Here is a 15,741-nt window from a genome sequence, read left to right as displayed (position 1 = left end):
ATAAAAATGCCAAAAAATGGCATAGTGTAGTAAGATGTAAAATCGTCAAAAAATGGCATAGTATAGTAAGACATAAAAATGGCATAGTATAGTAAGACATAAAAATGTCATAGTATAGTAAGGCATAAAAATGCCAAAAAATGGCATAGTATAGTAAGATGTAAAATCGTCAAAAAATGGCATAGTATAGTAAGGCATAAAATCATCAAAAAAATGGCATAGTATAGTAAGGCATAAAATCATTAAAAAATGTCATAGTATAGTAAGGCATAAAAATGTCAAAAAATGGCATAGTATAGTAAGGCATAAAATCATTAAAAAATGGCATAGTATAGTAAGGCATAAAATCATTAAAAAATGTCATAGTATAGTAAGGCATAAAAATGTCAAAAAATGGCATAGTATAGTAAGACATAAAAATGGCATAGTATAGTAAGGCATAAAAATGCCAAAAAATGGCATAGTATAGTAAGACATAAAAATATCATAGTATAGTAAGGCATAAAAATGCATAAAATGTCATAGTATAGTAAGATGTAAAATCGTCAAAAAATGGCATAGTATAGTAAGGCATAAAAATATCATAGTATAGTAAGGCATAAAAATGCCAAAAAATGGCATAGTATAGTAAGACATAAAAATGGCATAGTATAGTAAGGCATAAAATTGAAGTCCGTTGCTTTGCCGTGTTCAGGTCTTTGTCATAGCAAACATGTTGAAATGTCCCAGCAGGAAAAGCACAGGTGTAAATTATATAATGAAAGATGGCCGAATTCCATTTAGCTGCTTCAGTTTCAGGGTCCTTGTTTTTTGTTCATGCTGGCTCACTGGAATGCTTAAATTCAGCTGAGACATTGTTGTTATTGACACCTGTGCTTTTACTGTTATACTTGCTGTAAAAACGGCCAATAGGTCATTAAGTTTCCCAAGAACTTCACTTAATTACTTTCACAGGCCTCTACCTCTTTACTAGGGGCTTTAAAATCCCTGAGCAAATCTCCAAGGGGTCACATGTTGAATCTGACATTTATATGACAGGAAAGAAGAAAAATACAGTTCTACTACACAAACTTACTTCACTCAAATCTTTTCTTGTCTTTGTTTATTTTTAAAGAGAAATTCAGTCTTTGGTGGGACTACTCATGCACTATGCATCCTGTGATGATGGGTTGTAAAATGTTGTAAACGCTGCTTAATTTAAAAGGCAAAATGTTTGAGTACAAATGTTCTACACTAGTGGTAAACCCACAAATGAGACACAAACACACAACCAGGGACAAAGAAGACACATTTCCATGTCACACAACTTTAATAGAATATTTTAACTAACTCTGTACAAATTGAAAAGAAATATTGCGCAAGTAACAAATTGTGAATAAGAACCAGTTAAGGCCATTGCTAGCACACGGTCCAATGTGGTAGATTTGAAGATGTCAACCGTGGCTCTGAGAGATCTGTCCAACAAGATCTACAATCGTTCTTTTTAAAAAGAGAGAAAGGGTGGGTTATTATTTAGCTGTCGCTGCTATCGATGACCAGCCACCAGGCAAAGGGGTCCAACCAAACGGCCGAAATCCAAGAGCAGTATATAAAATACATTGGCAACCTCTTCCATTTGTTTTCCACAGACATTCTACAGAATCATATCAGACAATAACAGAAATATTTATATATTCTTAAACAACTTTAAATGCTGAATTAGATTACACTGTGTTAATGACAATTGGCAGACAATTTCATAAAAGAGGACGGTGTGTTTTGTCTTCCATTTTGGCTTCTTGGCAACAGAAGTTAAATTTATTCCAAACATCCTGCACCCTGTCCCATCACTAAATGAAATTTGTTAAGAACTACATACATACATACCAGAAGAGATCTCTTATAAACCACAAAAGGTGGAGTGTCAGCCAGTGTGTCTGCTTAGATCTGTCATCTCATTTACCAGACTACATGTCATGCTTGGGAAATCCGTGTCTTAATTTCATTCTTTGTAACAGAAATTAAAAGCATTTCACGGATGATGGGGAAAACAGGGAAGAGTCATTTTGGAGGTTATATCTGAGGTATAACCACACGCCTGTCACATGATCTTAATTAGTGTTACGTGTCTACTCAAGTGCTCAGTTTAAATGCTTGTTAAACCCAGTACACCTGGGCAGTAGTGAGCAGTATTAACGGAGAACACAGTTCCTCAATGTTTCAAATGCATTTTGATCATTGAACACAATTTGGCAGTATTCACGTTTTGTTGACCTGCTAAGCCCAAATGTTTGAACCAATGAGAAGGGGGACCTATAACTGTAGCTGGGCCTTAAAGAGATCTCAAAATGCACCACTTCATACAGCTGCATGACACCAGAATAAATAGTCCAATGACATGACAATGAACATTTAAAAAATTGTAAATTAAATTCAAAATGATACATTGTATGTCTCTTAAAAAAAAAAAAAAACACCATAACAAAAGAAAAACACTTCAGCAACCCCAGTGAAAGATTAAGTCAAAGTTGTTCAGCAGTTTCCTGGTTAACTATCACTTCTCTTGTTGGCATTAAAAAACCCTGAGTAACTGATTTATTTCCATGAAACTAAAGTTGGGATCCATTCTGTTCCTCTCTTTTTTTTTCTTTTTATTTATATATATATGATGATGATCTCACTTTTTTGGCAGTAGTAACCTACTCTATCTTACCAAGGAAGAAGAAGACTGTCCCTAACTGATGCCATGGTATTTCAATTTAATTCAGGTCACTTCCTGCTTTGAGTTTGAATGAAGCCAAATAAAAAGGGGTGAGATGGGCGCAAGACAAAAGAAAAAGAAGTCATGCACATAGTAAAAACGCAGTTTGGTTTGCGTTCTATTGCGTTCAGGTGAGAGTTCATAAAAGGGCGGAGCCTGTAAGAGTGGGAGGACTTGCTGATTGGCTAAGATCTGAATTGACTGAGAGCAGGTCTCCACCTCCACTGATCATCACGGTTACTGCTGTTTGCATTCGGCAGGCTGGGGCTGTTCTTTCTGTGGGGAGCAGAGAAAGAGAGAAACCAGATTAGAAAATAAGGAGAAAGAGGTAACGAAGCCACAAGGCATTAACTAGCAAGTAGAGGAAGCTAAAAAGGAAGCAGACGCTAGAGAATGAAAGCACCTGGTTTGGTACAGTAAAGGGAACAGTGTTAGAAACCTGGGATGGGACTACAGGAGGAAAAAGAGGACAGAAGAATAGAAGTTGCATCTACCCAAGCTGTGAGTTAAAAGGTCCTAAACGCCTCAGTCTACTGGGAGAATCGAGGATGTAGTGAAAGAGAGAGGCAGCCCGAATAGTAAACAAAAACCGATAGATTAAGACAGTGTACAGTGTATGTGGGGCGCCTTCCTTATTTCTTCCTTACCTAGAAATGCATGGGATGAGAATGATTGATTATGCCTGTAATGGAGGGGAATCCAGGGGAGGGAGAGACAACAATATGCACAAATTTAATTGTCACATTGAGAAATGACAGTGAGCATAGTGAAACATTGGTGAAGTTGGTGAATTAGCACGCTGGATTCCTGAGGCAAAATGAATAACTGATAAGCTGACAGCAGGTACCATGAGAAAAAAACACAACAACTACTAAAGAAACTCATTCACAGACACAGCACCATTGTTGTTGTTCACTCCTAGAAAAACTGCTTACAGGACATGTGATGCACTATTACTATCAGACTGGAATAGCTCATAATTGGGCATACTCATTTCAACTTAACTCCAACTGAACCACAAAATAAAGCGCTCTCTCTTTGGCTGTCATTACATAATATTTTGAAGCATGAGAAAGTGAGAGCAGAAAAGCAAACACCTCTTTAAAACTCTACCATATGCAGAATGGATTGCATGTCTGAGCTGGTGGTGGAAAATGCTGACGGACAACACATTCTGAACATGCTGTGATAGCAACTGTTAAAACTGTAACTTTACCTAGATTATACTCTGTATTTGAATTTAACTCAGTTCATTATACAAAGGTGGTTGTATAGTAAGGCATAAAATCGTCAAAAAATGGCATAGTATAGTAAGGCATAAAATCATTAAAAAATGGCATAGTATAGTAAGGCATAAAAATGTCAAAAAATGGCATAGTATAGTAAGGCATAAAATCGTCAAAAAATGGCATAGTATAATAAGGTTTAAAATGTCAAAAAATGGCATAGTATAGTAAGGCATAAAATCATCAAAAAATGGTGTAGTATAATAAGGCATAAAGTCATCAAAAAATGGCATAGTATAGTAAAGCATAAAAATGTCATAGTATAGTAAGGCATAAAATCATTAAAAAATGGCATAGTATAGTAAGGCATAAAATCGTCAAAAAACAGCGTAGTATAGTAAGGTGTAAAATGTCAAAAAATGGCATAGTATAGTAAGGCATAAAAATGCCAAAAAATGGCATAGTATAGTAAGATGTAAACTCGTCAAAAAATGGCATAGTATAGTAAGACATAAAAATGTCATAGTATAGTAAGGCATAAAATCGTCAAAAAATGGCGTAGTATAGCAAGGCATAAAATCGTCAAAAAATGGCATAGTATAGTAAGACATGTGACGGACCCCTGTTCCGTCGTCAGCTGTCAGGCTGTGTTGTTGTGTTCATTTTGATTGTTAATTTGTCTGCAGGTGATTCGTGAGCGGAGGTGCTAAGCGGTAGTTGATGACACCTGGGCCCGATGTTGCCACTACTATAAAGCCTCGGCTTCATTCTACCAGAGCTCTCTCTCACCCCATTCATTTTTCCCGGCGTTGCTGTCTTTTGTTTTATACATCCAACACTTTCGCTCACACACATTGCCTTCCACTCACTCACTCATGTACATTCACTACAGATTTACTGATGCTCACATCCCACCGTATTTTGCGTTGTTTAGGTGTTGATTTTGGTCTTTTGTTAAATAAATTCATCTTGATTGTTTATCTTGGTCTGCGTTTCCCTCCTTGTATGTCACGGCCTTAGAGCCGGGTCGTGACAGACATAAAAATGTCATAGTATAGTAAGGTGTAAAATCGTCAAAAAATGGCATAGAATAGTAAGGCATAAAAATGCATAAAACGTCATAGAATAGTAAGGCATAAAACCGTCAAAAATGGCATAGTATAGTAAGGCATAAAAATGTCAAAACATGGCATAGTATAGTAAGGCATAAAATCATCAAAAAATGGCATAGTATAGTAAGGCATAAAAATGCATAAAACGTCATAGTATAGTAAGGCATAAAATCATCAAAAAATGGCATAGTATAGTAAGGCATAAAAATGCATAAAATGTCATAGAATAGTAAGGCATAAAACCGTCAAAATTGGCATAGTATAGTAAGGCATAAAAATGTCAAAAAATGGCATAGTATAGTAAGGCATAAAATCATCAAAAAATGGCATAGTATAGTAAGGCATAAAATCATCAAAAAATGTCATAGTATAGTAAGGTGTAAAATTTTCAAAAAACGTCATCGTAGAGTAAGGCATAAAAATGTCATAGTATAGTAAGGCATAAAACCGTCAAAAAATGGCATAGTATAGTAAGGCATAAAAATGTCATAGTATAGTAAGGCATAAAAATGTCATAGTATAGTAAGGTGTAAAATCGTCAAAAAACGTCATCGTATTGTAAGACATAAAAATGTCATAGTATAGTAAGACATAAAAATGTCATAGTATAGTAAGACATAAAAATGTCATAGTATAGTAAGGTGTAAAAATGTCAAAAAATGGCATAGTATGGTAAGACATAAAAATGTCATAGTATAGTAAGGTGTAAAATCGTCAAAAAATGGCATAGTATAGTAAGGCATAAAAATGTCATAGTATAGTAAGGTGTAAAAATGTCAAAAAATGGCATAGTATGGTAAGACATAAAAATGTCATAGTATAGTAAGGTGTAAAATCGTCAAAAAATGGCATAGTATAGTAAGGCATAAAAATGTCAGGGTATAGTAAGACATAAAAATGTCATAGTATAGTAAGGTGTAAAATCTTCAAAAAATGGCATAGAATAGTAAGGCATAAAAATGCATAAAAAGTCATAGTATATTAAGGTATAAAAAAAACATCATAGTACAGTAAGTCATAAAAAGGTCTTAGTACAGTAAGTCAAAAAATTGCCATAGTATAGTAAGGCATAAAAATGCATAAAATGTCATAGAATAGTAAGGCATAAAACCGTCAAAATTGGCATAGTATAGTAAGGCATAAAAATGTCAAAAAATGGCATAGTATAGTAAGGCATAAAATCATCAAAAAATGGCATAGTATAGTAAGGCATAAAATCATCAAAAAATGTCATAGTATAGTAAGGTGTAAAATTTTCAAAAAACATCATCGTAGAGTAAGGCATAAAAATGTCATAGTATAGTAAGGCATAAAACCGTCAAAAAATGGCATAGTATAGTAAGGCATAAAAATGTCATAGTATAGTAAGGTGTAAAATCGTCAAAAAACGTCATCGTATTGTAAGACATAAAAATGTCATAGTATAGTAAGACATAAAAATGTCATAGTATAGTAAGGTGTAAAAATGTCAAAAAATGGCATAGTATGGTAAGACATAAAAATGTCATAGTATAGTAAGGTGTAAAATCGTCAAAAAATGGCATAGAATAGTAAGGCATAAAAATGCATAAAATGTCATAGTATATTAAGGTATAAAAAACATCATAGTACAGTAAGTCATAAAAAGGTCTTAGTACAGTAAGTCAAAAAATTGCCATAGTATAGTAAGGCATAAAAATGCATAAAACGTCATCGTATAATAAGGCATAAAATCGCCAAAAAATGGCATAGTATAATAAAGCTTAAAAATGCATAAAACATCATATTAATTAAGGCATAAAAACATCATAGTATATTAAGGTATAAAAACATCATGGTACAGTAAGGCATAAAAAATGTGATAAAAAAACAGTAAAGCAAGTCATAAAAAGGTCATAGTACAGTAAATAACAAAATTGCCATAGCTTAGTAAGGCATAAAAATGTCATAATATAGTAAAGTGTAAAATTGACAAAAAACATCATTGAACAGTAAGACATAAAATCGTCAAAAAATGGCATAGTATAGTAGTAGTATAGTATAGTATAGTAAAGCATTAAAAATGTCAATAGTCAATAAAATGTTAGTATAGTAAGGTATAAAATTGTCTTACTATACTATGACTTTTTCATGCCTTACTATACGGACATTAGTGAACATCCTAATTAGAAGCTAGCATGGTAGTTTGTTCTGGACCACACTGATTACTCCAGGGGGCGCTGTCCTGTCCCTGAGGTCACATTGGTAATGCCTCCACGTCTGAAAATAAACTTCATGGTTGATAGAAACACTGGATAAAGTTTCATGATTTAGTCATAAAACACACAATACCTTCCATATAGCTTATCTGCTGTACTAACATGATGTGGGGGTTGAAACTTGGTTGTGAATGGCCAGTGAGCCCGGTCCTGGAACAGTCTCAATAATGCCAATTGTTTGATGACTTTTAAATGAAGGGAATAAAAGAAAATAAAAAAAGTGTGGGATGCAAACTGACCTTGGGGTCGAAGTCTCCCTCATCATCGTCATCATCAGCCTCCTCGTCTTGCTCCTGAGACACAAAAACAAGGTAATTGTGCAAACAACCCTTGTTTAAGAAAAATATATGAGGGGCTGGTATAATTCTAAGGTTTAGCAGTGATCTATATAGCAGTAAAATTGCACACTTAAGTCCTGTGTGAGCACTGGTGATCAGATGTCTGGCATTCCAGATCAAATATAAAGCATTTGTGAGTGACAGTGGTATTAATAAGTATTACCAACCTCTTCATCTCCCTCTTCCAGCTCCTCCTCTTCAAACTGCAGTAAAATCAATAAAATCAAGAATGAAAACAAACCCAACAGCAATGACAAGTTTAGCTTATATACCTTAAAATGAGTCAGTTTGCAAACATCCCATCTTGTTGCTAGAATTGTGGAACTTTTCTGTGTTCATGTGTAACTGTGTGCATGAGTGTCTGTTGGAGGAAAATCACTCACGCTCTCGTCATCTTCCAGGGCCTCTCCAGTGAAATACAGCACTGCTCTGGGAACTATTCTCTCACGGAAGAAATGACCAATCTCAAAGTCTGTGGCTAGAGTGAACTCAGAGTCTTCGTCCTATAAGACAAGAACATAGACACTTTTTTTTTTTTAAGCACAACTACAAATCTAATATATTGACAGTAAGAGAAGAAGCAATAAAATGGGTGGTGATTTTATGAAGAATAAGCTACATTTTACTCACCATTTCTCCATCTGGTAAAGCTGTAAGGCAAAGGACAAAGAATTTAAGCAATAAGAAGCTTAACATACTGGTTTACAAGGAATTTTAAGGTGTGATGGAAAAAATGAATTTTAATTGGCACATTAATTTTTTAATTGCCATTTAAGCCAACAGTCAGTCAGATATGTTGTAATTGAGACAGCTTTTGCATTACCTCTAACTCAACCAACAGCCCATTTATGGTTAAGACTATACTTATTATAAATGAGGTCACACCACAGAGGCTGTGACAGGCCCTTAGCAAACAGCTGTGCCCTACCAGCCCATCATTAAACTGACTAAAGGTGACATCACCCTGTCCTTCCTGCTCTGTCAACACTATTGTATTTGACCGATTTGTTACACTTGCATGGATCTGTGCACACATTAACATGTTAATTTCATCATGTAGGTCCAGTACAGTACCATAATTAGCATCAATTAAAAAAAAAAACAACAACAAAAAAACATGCTCAATATGACCCATGCTTTTCAGAGTAACTGCAAAATCTTGCCCTGAATGGCATTTGCTTTGCCAGCATTACACTACCCAGGATCTCCATTTATCTGGTTAACAAAAATGTAGACCAACTACATTTTTGTTAGCTTGTTATCTACATTCCACACATTTTCACAAAAAATAACACTGTCACTTGAAGTTGTATTACTTCATGTAATTAACCAATAAAACACAAGTTTTGTAGCTAATTTCAAAATAATCCTTCCTGTGCTGGGACCAATTTTTGAACAAAATCTGAGCATCAATTAACTTCACATATTTGTGTAAAATAAATACAAACTAGCATGTCAGTCAGTCAAAAGCATACATTTTTTCATGGTGGAGTGTGCAATTACAGCCCACTGAAACAAAAAGAAAAAAATTAGATAATGACGTATTGGCTGACATGCCTTTTTTTTTTTTTTTTTTTAAACATAGAAAACTTGTGAGTACTCTGTGGAGGACAAAACATGGAGAAATCATTTTGATGTTACCTCAAATACCCATTTGTCACTTCTGTACTAACATTTCTTGTTACTTATCTGCCTACATATACACTCATATTAGTGTATCTGTAATAAGCTAATATCTACCCTGCAGATTTTTTAAGTCTTGCTCAGGATTGAGAACAGAATTCCATTGAGTTTGTGCAATCAACGCATCAATGTTATGTTTAGCTGTTTGACAAAAACATTCTCAAAATACTTTCTCTTATACCCTGATAGAGATAAGATTTATAAGCAAAAAATGCACATCGCTAAGAGTAGATGTAGATATGAAAAGTTGGGTTCATATTGTTTGGTTAGCATTGCCATAGTAAAAATGATAAGATACCATTTCTTCTTCAATAATTCTGACTCATCAAAACCAATATTTGCTGTGACATCTCTCATACTTTCTTATGCAATCTTATATGCGCTTAGCTAGTTAGTGAAGTCACACATGCACATGCGTATTCACATGATGGCTTCTTCACTTATGGACATCCCAGTCCTCGCACTGCACACCTTGCACAGCTGACAAAGAGCTATTTATATTCACTAGTCATATACCAAGGTTATGATTGAACCAGTAAGACAAACATTTGCTCAGCCAATCAGTGTTCAAGCCAACTTCTCAAAGTCAGAATGAGTCTGGGCATGTCTGACAGGTGAGTTGACTATACAGGAAAGACAATAGAGTCATTAAAGGATCAGTACGTTAGGCAGAATACACCTTTATTTGAGGAAGAATTACTCATAGGATATCTGTCATTGTATTATTCAATCTACTGTTTATTCAAATGAAAAAAGGCAGTTAAACTGAAACAAAGGCCTGCTTCTATACTGACCTTCCTAACCTTTGATGACAGCAACTCAACAAATTTGAGAAAATGCTTAGGTTTTGTTAATATCTTTTAAATAACGCAACATAAAACTTTTTTTTCCTTTTTAACCAAACTTTGGAATTTCCTCTTCAGCTTTTCAGTCTGTGAATTGACCTCTTCAATTACTTTATCTTTATAATATAATTAATATATATGTGCAATGTTATCAGATAGTAGCTAAAAAGACTGGTTTTATCAGTGGTCTCATATCTTTGCCTCATATTTTTAGGTTAGTCACATATCCCAGTCATTCACTGGCTGTTTAGCAACATATAAAACCCTGTACTCTCTAAGATGGAAATTAATAGTAAAATCAGATAGTAAAAACCAAAGTTGATATAAAGTTGAGTGAACAAAGCTTCATGTACAAAGTCCACCTCAGTGAGCAAGAGACATGCTGCCAATTCCACCTACATACTGCAGAGTGACTGCATAATCCGACACAGCAAAGGAGTGTGGCACCACCTGCTGCTGAATTTTGTTCAATGCAGTGATAGTAAGACCACATGACATGCATGTTAACATGTTGCCACACTGCAGGTTAACAAAGACATGCTGCACAAGCTGTTGAAAAGAAATGGGAGTAATTGCTTTGAAAGTGACATTAGACCTTCAGAGAAATCCACTACATTCTGTGTGTGGTTGTTTATGTGTTTTCTCACCTTTGACAGGATTAAAGAAGTTGAAGAAAGAGTCGTTGGGGACCTGTTTGGTAACAGTGCGAACAGTGCCACGGCCTTTATGCTTCTGCTTCTTCTTAATAGTTTTCACTGTCACATCCTTCCCCTTGTGCCAATCTATCTGACAGCTAGAGAGAGGAGGTGTGGAAAGAAGTGAGAGGCTGCAGAAAGTAAGGACGCAAAAAGGTAAAAGCTAGAAGAGATGCCAAGAGGAGGCTGATATGTGGGATGTAAATATAGAAAGAGTGAACAGAAATGTTTTACAAACCACACAATATCTATTTTTTACTTTACAACTCAACATCATGTATGTCCAAGCCACAATTTAAAATGCATGATGTGTGCTCTGGCTCTCACCCTTCACAGTCAATGATCTCTGGTCCCTCGAATGAGAAAGGGTCTGAGGCATCAGGCTCTGACTTCATCTTGTAGACTTTAGTAAGGACTGCATTGTTGAAGTAACCATTGGGCTCAAAGTGAAACTCTAATGTGAAACTCTGAGAGAAAAAACAAGATAATTTCACTCAGCATTTATTGTTTTGTTGGTTTGGAATGATATCAATTCATTATGACATCATGTAGATACTGACCATTGGCTGTCCTGGCTCAGAAAACTTGACTTGAATATCTTTCAGGTGTTTTAGGATGGGCTCATCATGCTCCTGGGGGGAGATTAAGAGACAGGTCAGACACTTCGGACACTTTTCAGAAATTTGAATTGTCTAGGAGGTAGATGAATAATTAAAAAACACCTGTAGCATGTCACTGAGCATGTCCACACTCTTGAATATGGTGAGCCAGAACTCAGGAATGCCTTTTGGGTCTTCCTCTGGCGTGGCTTCCTCTTTCTTTGCATCTTCAATTGCAGCCTTTTCCTTTACTTCCTCCTGCAAGCAGTGACCAGAGCACATTTAAACTCACTGTGTATAAATATAAATTTGTATACATTTTTTTAAAGCTTTTGTGATGTCTTATTGAGATCAAGACCTTTTACAAAACACAGATGTTGTGTGATCAGACGCCCATTACCCTCTTCTTTCCTGTTGGACACTACTCTCAGCTTTGTGTATGCGTATGTTTGGGTATATCTTTAAGTACAGTATGTGTGTTTTCTCATTTGCTTTATTGAAGAGGATAAAGATCTTGAAGTCTTTTTTGTTTTTGGTACATTCCTGTGTGTGGTGTGGTATGAAAAACCTGTGCTGTGGACAATCAGAAGAAGCACGATTTGGAAAAGTGATCAGGCTCTAAAGGTAAACAAATCAAAGTTGTACTTACAGCTAGCTCCTCTTCTTCCTCTCTGTCACTGTGCCACTCACACTCCTCATCTGTGGGTTCCACTGTTCCTGTGACAACATCTCGTCTCTGTGACAGAAACACATTTTGACAAAGTTAAGGATTTTAGAGAGAGATTTGGGAATATTAGCATGAAATATTTGTATATGACCAAGCATTCATTTAACAAGGCTGAATTATTTTCAGCTAGCATGCTGAAATCAACACCATTTGAGAGCGAGATGGACACACACACAGACAGACACACACACACATAGTACAAACAGGTGCAGCAGGATTACAGCTGCCAGTCTTCAGGGCGACTAAGAATGGCTCAGTTTTTGTCACTGGCTCTGGAAATAGCCTTTACTTACAAACAGTTGACTACTCGTTGTGGCAGTTTTTGATTTAGCACCAAGGATGCATCCTCACTGACCTCAGGTCGGATCAGAGAGACATACTTCACCACCCAGTAGTGCAAGGAATGACAAGTGAATCTTAAATATTTTTTCTCTTTATAAATAAGGGAACTTATTTGTTAATGGCAATTTTTTTAGTTTTTGCTGCGTTTGCATGAAGATATACTGAACAAAGAAAACTCTGACATTTAGTACATTTAGTCAAGTACAGTAAAGCAGTGTTAAGAAAACATTCTGTTATAAAAATATTATCAACTGTACCTTGTCAAACAGTGGCTGGTAGAGGGCAGCATACTTCCTCTCTAGCTCATGGACTTCCTCGTAGAACTTAGCCTCTATGTTAGCACACTGCACCTGTAGCCTTTTCAAGGCATGCACTCGCCTCTTCACTGCTTTGGGAAGCATGCTAAGAAAGAGGAGAAACATTGGACACATCTAAACTTAAGCCATTTATAGTAAAAATATGATTATAAAGTAGGTTGTTTCTTTTACTATGACGTATAACTGTAATCCTCAAACAACTCGTACACAATCTTTAATCTGTTAAACTAGTGAGTCCTCATCCTAATGGTTTTGTGAGATTGAAAGATGACTTTGATTGTATTTGGGTGTCAGTGATGCTGTCAATTACCTAGACTCATTCATCAACTTTGTATGTTGATTTGAGAAAGTCAATCCAAAAAGGTACTTTTGTTTTACATGTATGGCAAGTTTTGTGCAATTTGATATGAGCACTAGAATAGTTCATTGTAGTTCACCTCAACTGGATACTGTTTTATGCAATTTTGCATAAATTTGATTCTGATTTTAGTATCTATGTATACAGTATTTCAAATAAGGTAACAAAAATATCGCCAAATGATATCGAAGTCACAGTATACCTCAATACAATCAACATCTTGGGAATTACAATACCATATTTACATTATGTGGAAGTTGCTCGTTGTCTGTTAGTGCCAAGACACTACATATATTTACTTTTATCCCTTCTAACGGTTGTTTAGATAAGACATTTAGGGTTTAATAAGGTAGATAAAAAGGTTTAGGTATTTCAAAAGAGAAGCAAAAGCAGTCACCATTTTACACTATTGCCACCTTAAGTTGTCCAGCAACTAATGTGAATGTTTGTATGTTGTAACCATGACAATCTTTCCATTTTTACCCTCCAACTGCCATAGCACAAACACAGTATAAAGTATCTACACTGACCTTTCCAAGAAGTGGAAGCTGACAGGTCTGTCCATTTGCCCACCTGGATTTTGCATCCCTTGATCCCCTTTACCTGCCAAACCAACAAAGAACATTGAATTGTACTTTTCACATTTAAAATTACAAAACTGAGTTGTGCCATTCTTTTCATCTGCATTTAAAGAGTTTTCCAGCAGTGATTTTTCTTAAACTATGTTTTAATTATGTCTCAACCTACACAAAATGATGCAAGAAAATCCATCCAATACAACAGCCCTCACATTATTGAGATGTTTTGCTACAATTACAATGTTGAGTGTATGATTGACTGTTTGACTTATTTATAACTGACTCAGTGTTACTGATAATTGGTATTTTTTTAGGTTATATTCAACTAAACAAGTTAGCCTTTCTACTATTCTCTTTATTACATGGATGTAAACATGAACATATGACAGCTAATACTGACTCTCATCAGAAGAACCAACATTTCTCACATTATATGTCTACTTCATTGTGGTAAGTTGAAATACAACTGTCCTACAACCTCCTTACCTTTACTGGCGTCCATTTTCGAGTGGCAACTCCTTCCTCTGTTAGAAGCAGATCAGTTATATTAAACATATGCTAATCAGGAGTCACGACAGGGTACTTACAGAGGAAGCTACCTACAACGTGATTGAGGAACACAATCATTGTCGATTGCATTTCATCAGGGAGCCTGGGTTTGCATTTAATCGCACTTCTACTTGTTAGACATCATTACTAAAATCTCAAAGGTTAAATATGATTTCACCAGAGGTACAGGCTGAGACAAGCCCTAACTACGAGAGGGAGAGAGTGGCAAGCCAGTTGAGTTTTCTCCAAGTGATCAACAGCAACACTGGTGTTGAGCAAGCGCAGGCCGATGACGCACTGACATGCTAATGGCAGCTGGGCTAGGCTATGACAGTCAGAGTTAGCACATCTCCATTTATACATACTAAAGTGGCCATCGCAGCCTCTGACAGTTACAGAGTACCACTGAGAAAACAATATCAAATGAATCTACATGCTAACACCATCTTACCAACACGCAAATACTAACAACCACCCAGTATGGGCGGTGGCAAAGATCTGACAGCAGCTAACCGGGTTAGCTAGCTAGCTAGCCAAGTAACTACGAGACAACGTGCTATGAACAATGCTTCAGCTAACAGCAAATGCGAAGGTTAACACTTGACATCAACCCTCTCTCCTCCACTCACACAATATATTTGGAATGAATTGTTCCAGTGAATGACTAAAGCAAAAAAGCTACGCCTTTCGATTATGTAGATAAAACTAGCCGTTAACGTTACGACTGCTAGCTTACGGCTAGCCGCATCCACAAGCTAGCTACGGTTAGCTCGCGGGTTATTAAAAGCTCCAGAGTCAGAGGAAAGTGTCAGGAAGACAGCTCACCAGCAGTCAGTCAAATTGGTGAAATAATTCGTCATGTTATTGATTAATGCTATAACATGCGAGAAAATGCTCAAATTAATGATATACCTGTGCTTACTTGCTGTTTTCGCTGACTTACCTCTAGCTGAGCGGAATTCTTGCTGGTCGCCTCGCTCACGCGTCTTCGCTTCAACCCCCACGCGCGAGCAACACACGCGCTTCAGCATCCTGGATTCTGATTGGACAACAGGTGAAGGGGACACTGTGCTGCGTTCAAGTGCTGCATTGAGAAAATCCTAATCTTGGAGACAATTACAGTCTTACTCAATCGCCTCTGTTCTCTCAAATAAATTTGCATTAATAAAATCTAATTATAAGTCTCTGCACCATTTCTGCCAAACAGCAGATCTAGACAAAAAGATTGTGAGATTTGGGGGGGGGGTCTTGAAATAAGAGACATACGTTCAGTCTTTTCGTGTGGGATTCAGACTACAACTTGGAATACATTTTTGTCTATAGATGTATGTTGTGAGTGCTCGAGATTATGCTTAGACCACAAGAGGGCTTCATATACCTGTGCTTCACAGGAGA

The 15,741-nt window shown here is 36.2% G+C and overlaps 1 protein-coding gene across 2 annotated transcripts; it reads right to left on the bottom strand.

Annotated features, from left to right (window-relative positions):
• Window positions 1-1,286: 1,286 nt before the first annotated feature.
• nap1l4a (nucleosome assembly protein 1-like 4a) lies at window positions 1,287-15,369 on the bottom strand. 2 transcript variants are annotated; one of them, XM_056387674.1, is made up of 15 exons: window positions 15,290-15,369; window positions 14,284-14,321; window positions 13,750-13,822; window positions 12,802-12,946; window positions 12,125-12,211; window positions 11,599-11,733; window positions 11,437-11,508; window positions 11,204-11,343; window positions 10,829-10,974; window positions 8,284-8,303; window positions 8,037-8,156; window positions 7,821-7,856; window positions 7,555-7,608; window positions 3,388-3,422; window positions 1,287-3,016 (listed from the first exon to the last, which is right to left on the bottom strand). In XM_056387674.1, exons 2-14 carry the CDS (start codon window positions 14,297-14,299, stop codon window positions 3,417-3,419), a joined length of 1,050 nt encoding a protein of 349 aa, XP_056243649.1. In that variant the 5' UTR covers window positions 14,300-14,321; window positions 15,290-15,369; the 3' UTR covers window positions 1,287-3,016; window positions 3,388-3,416. The 2 variants fall into 2 exon arrangements, with proteins under 2 accessions (XP_056243649.1, XP_056243648.1); XM_056387673.1 differs by lacking the exon at window positions 3,388-3,422.
• Between the last annotated feature and the right edge of the window lie 372 nt (window positions 15,370-15,741).

This window comes from Seriola aureovittata, chromosome 10 (genome assembly GCF_021018895.1).
Source record: "Seriola aureovittata isolate HTS-2021-v1 ecotype China chromosome 10, ASM2101889v1, whole genome shotgun sequence".
In the NCBI taxonomy this organism is placed as follows: Eukaryota; Metazoa; Chordata; class Actinopteri; order Carangiformes; family Carangidae; genus Seriola; species Seriola aureovittata.
The sequence above is the reverse complement of the archived record's forward strand: the minus strand, read 5'-3'. Positions and strand labels throughout refer to the sequence as shown.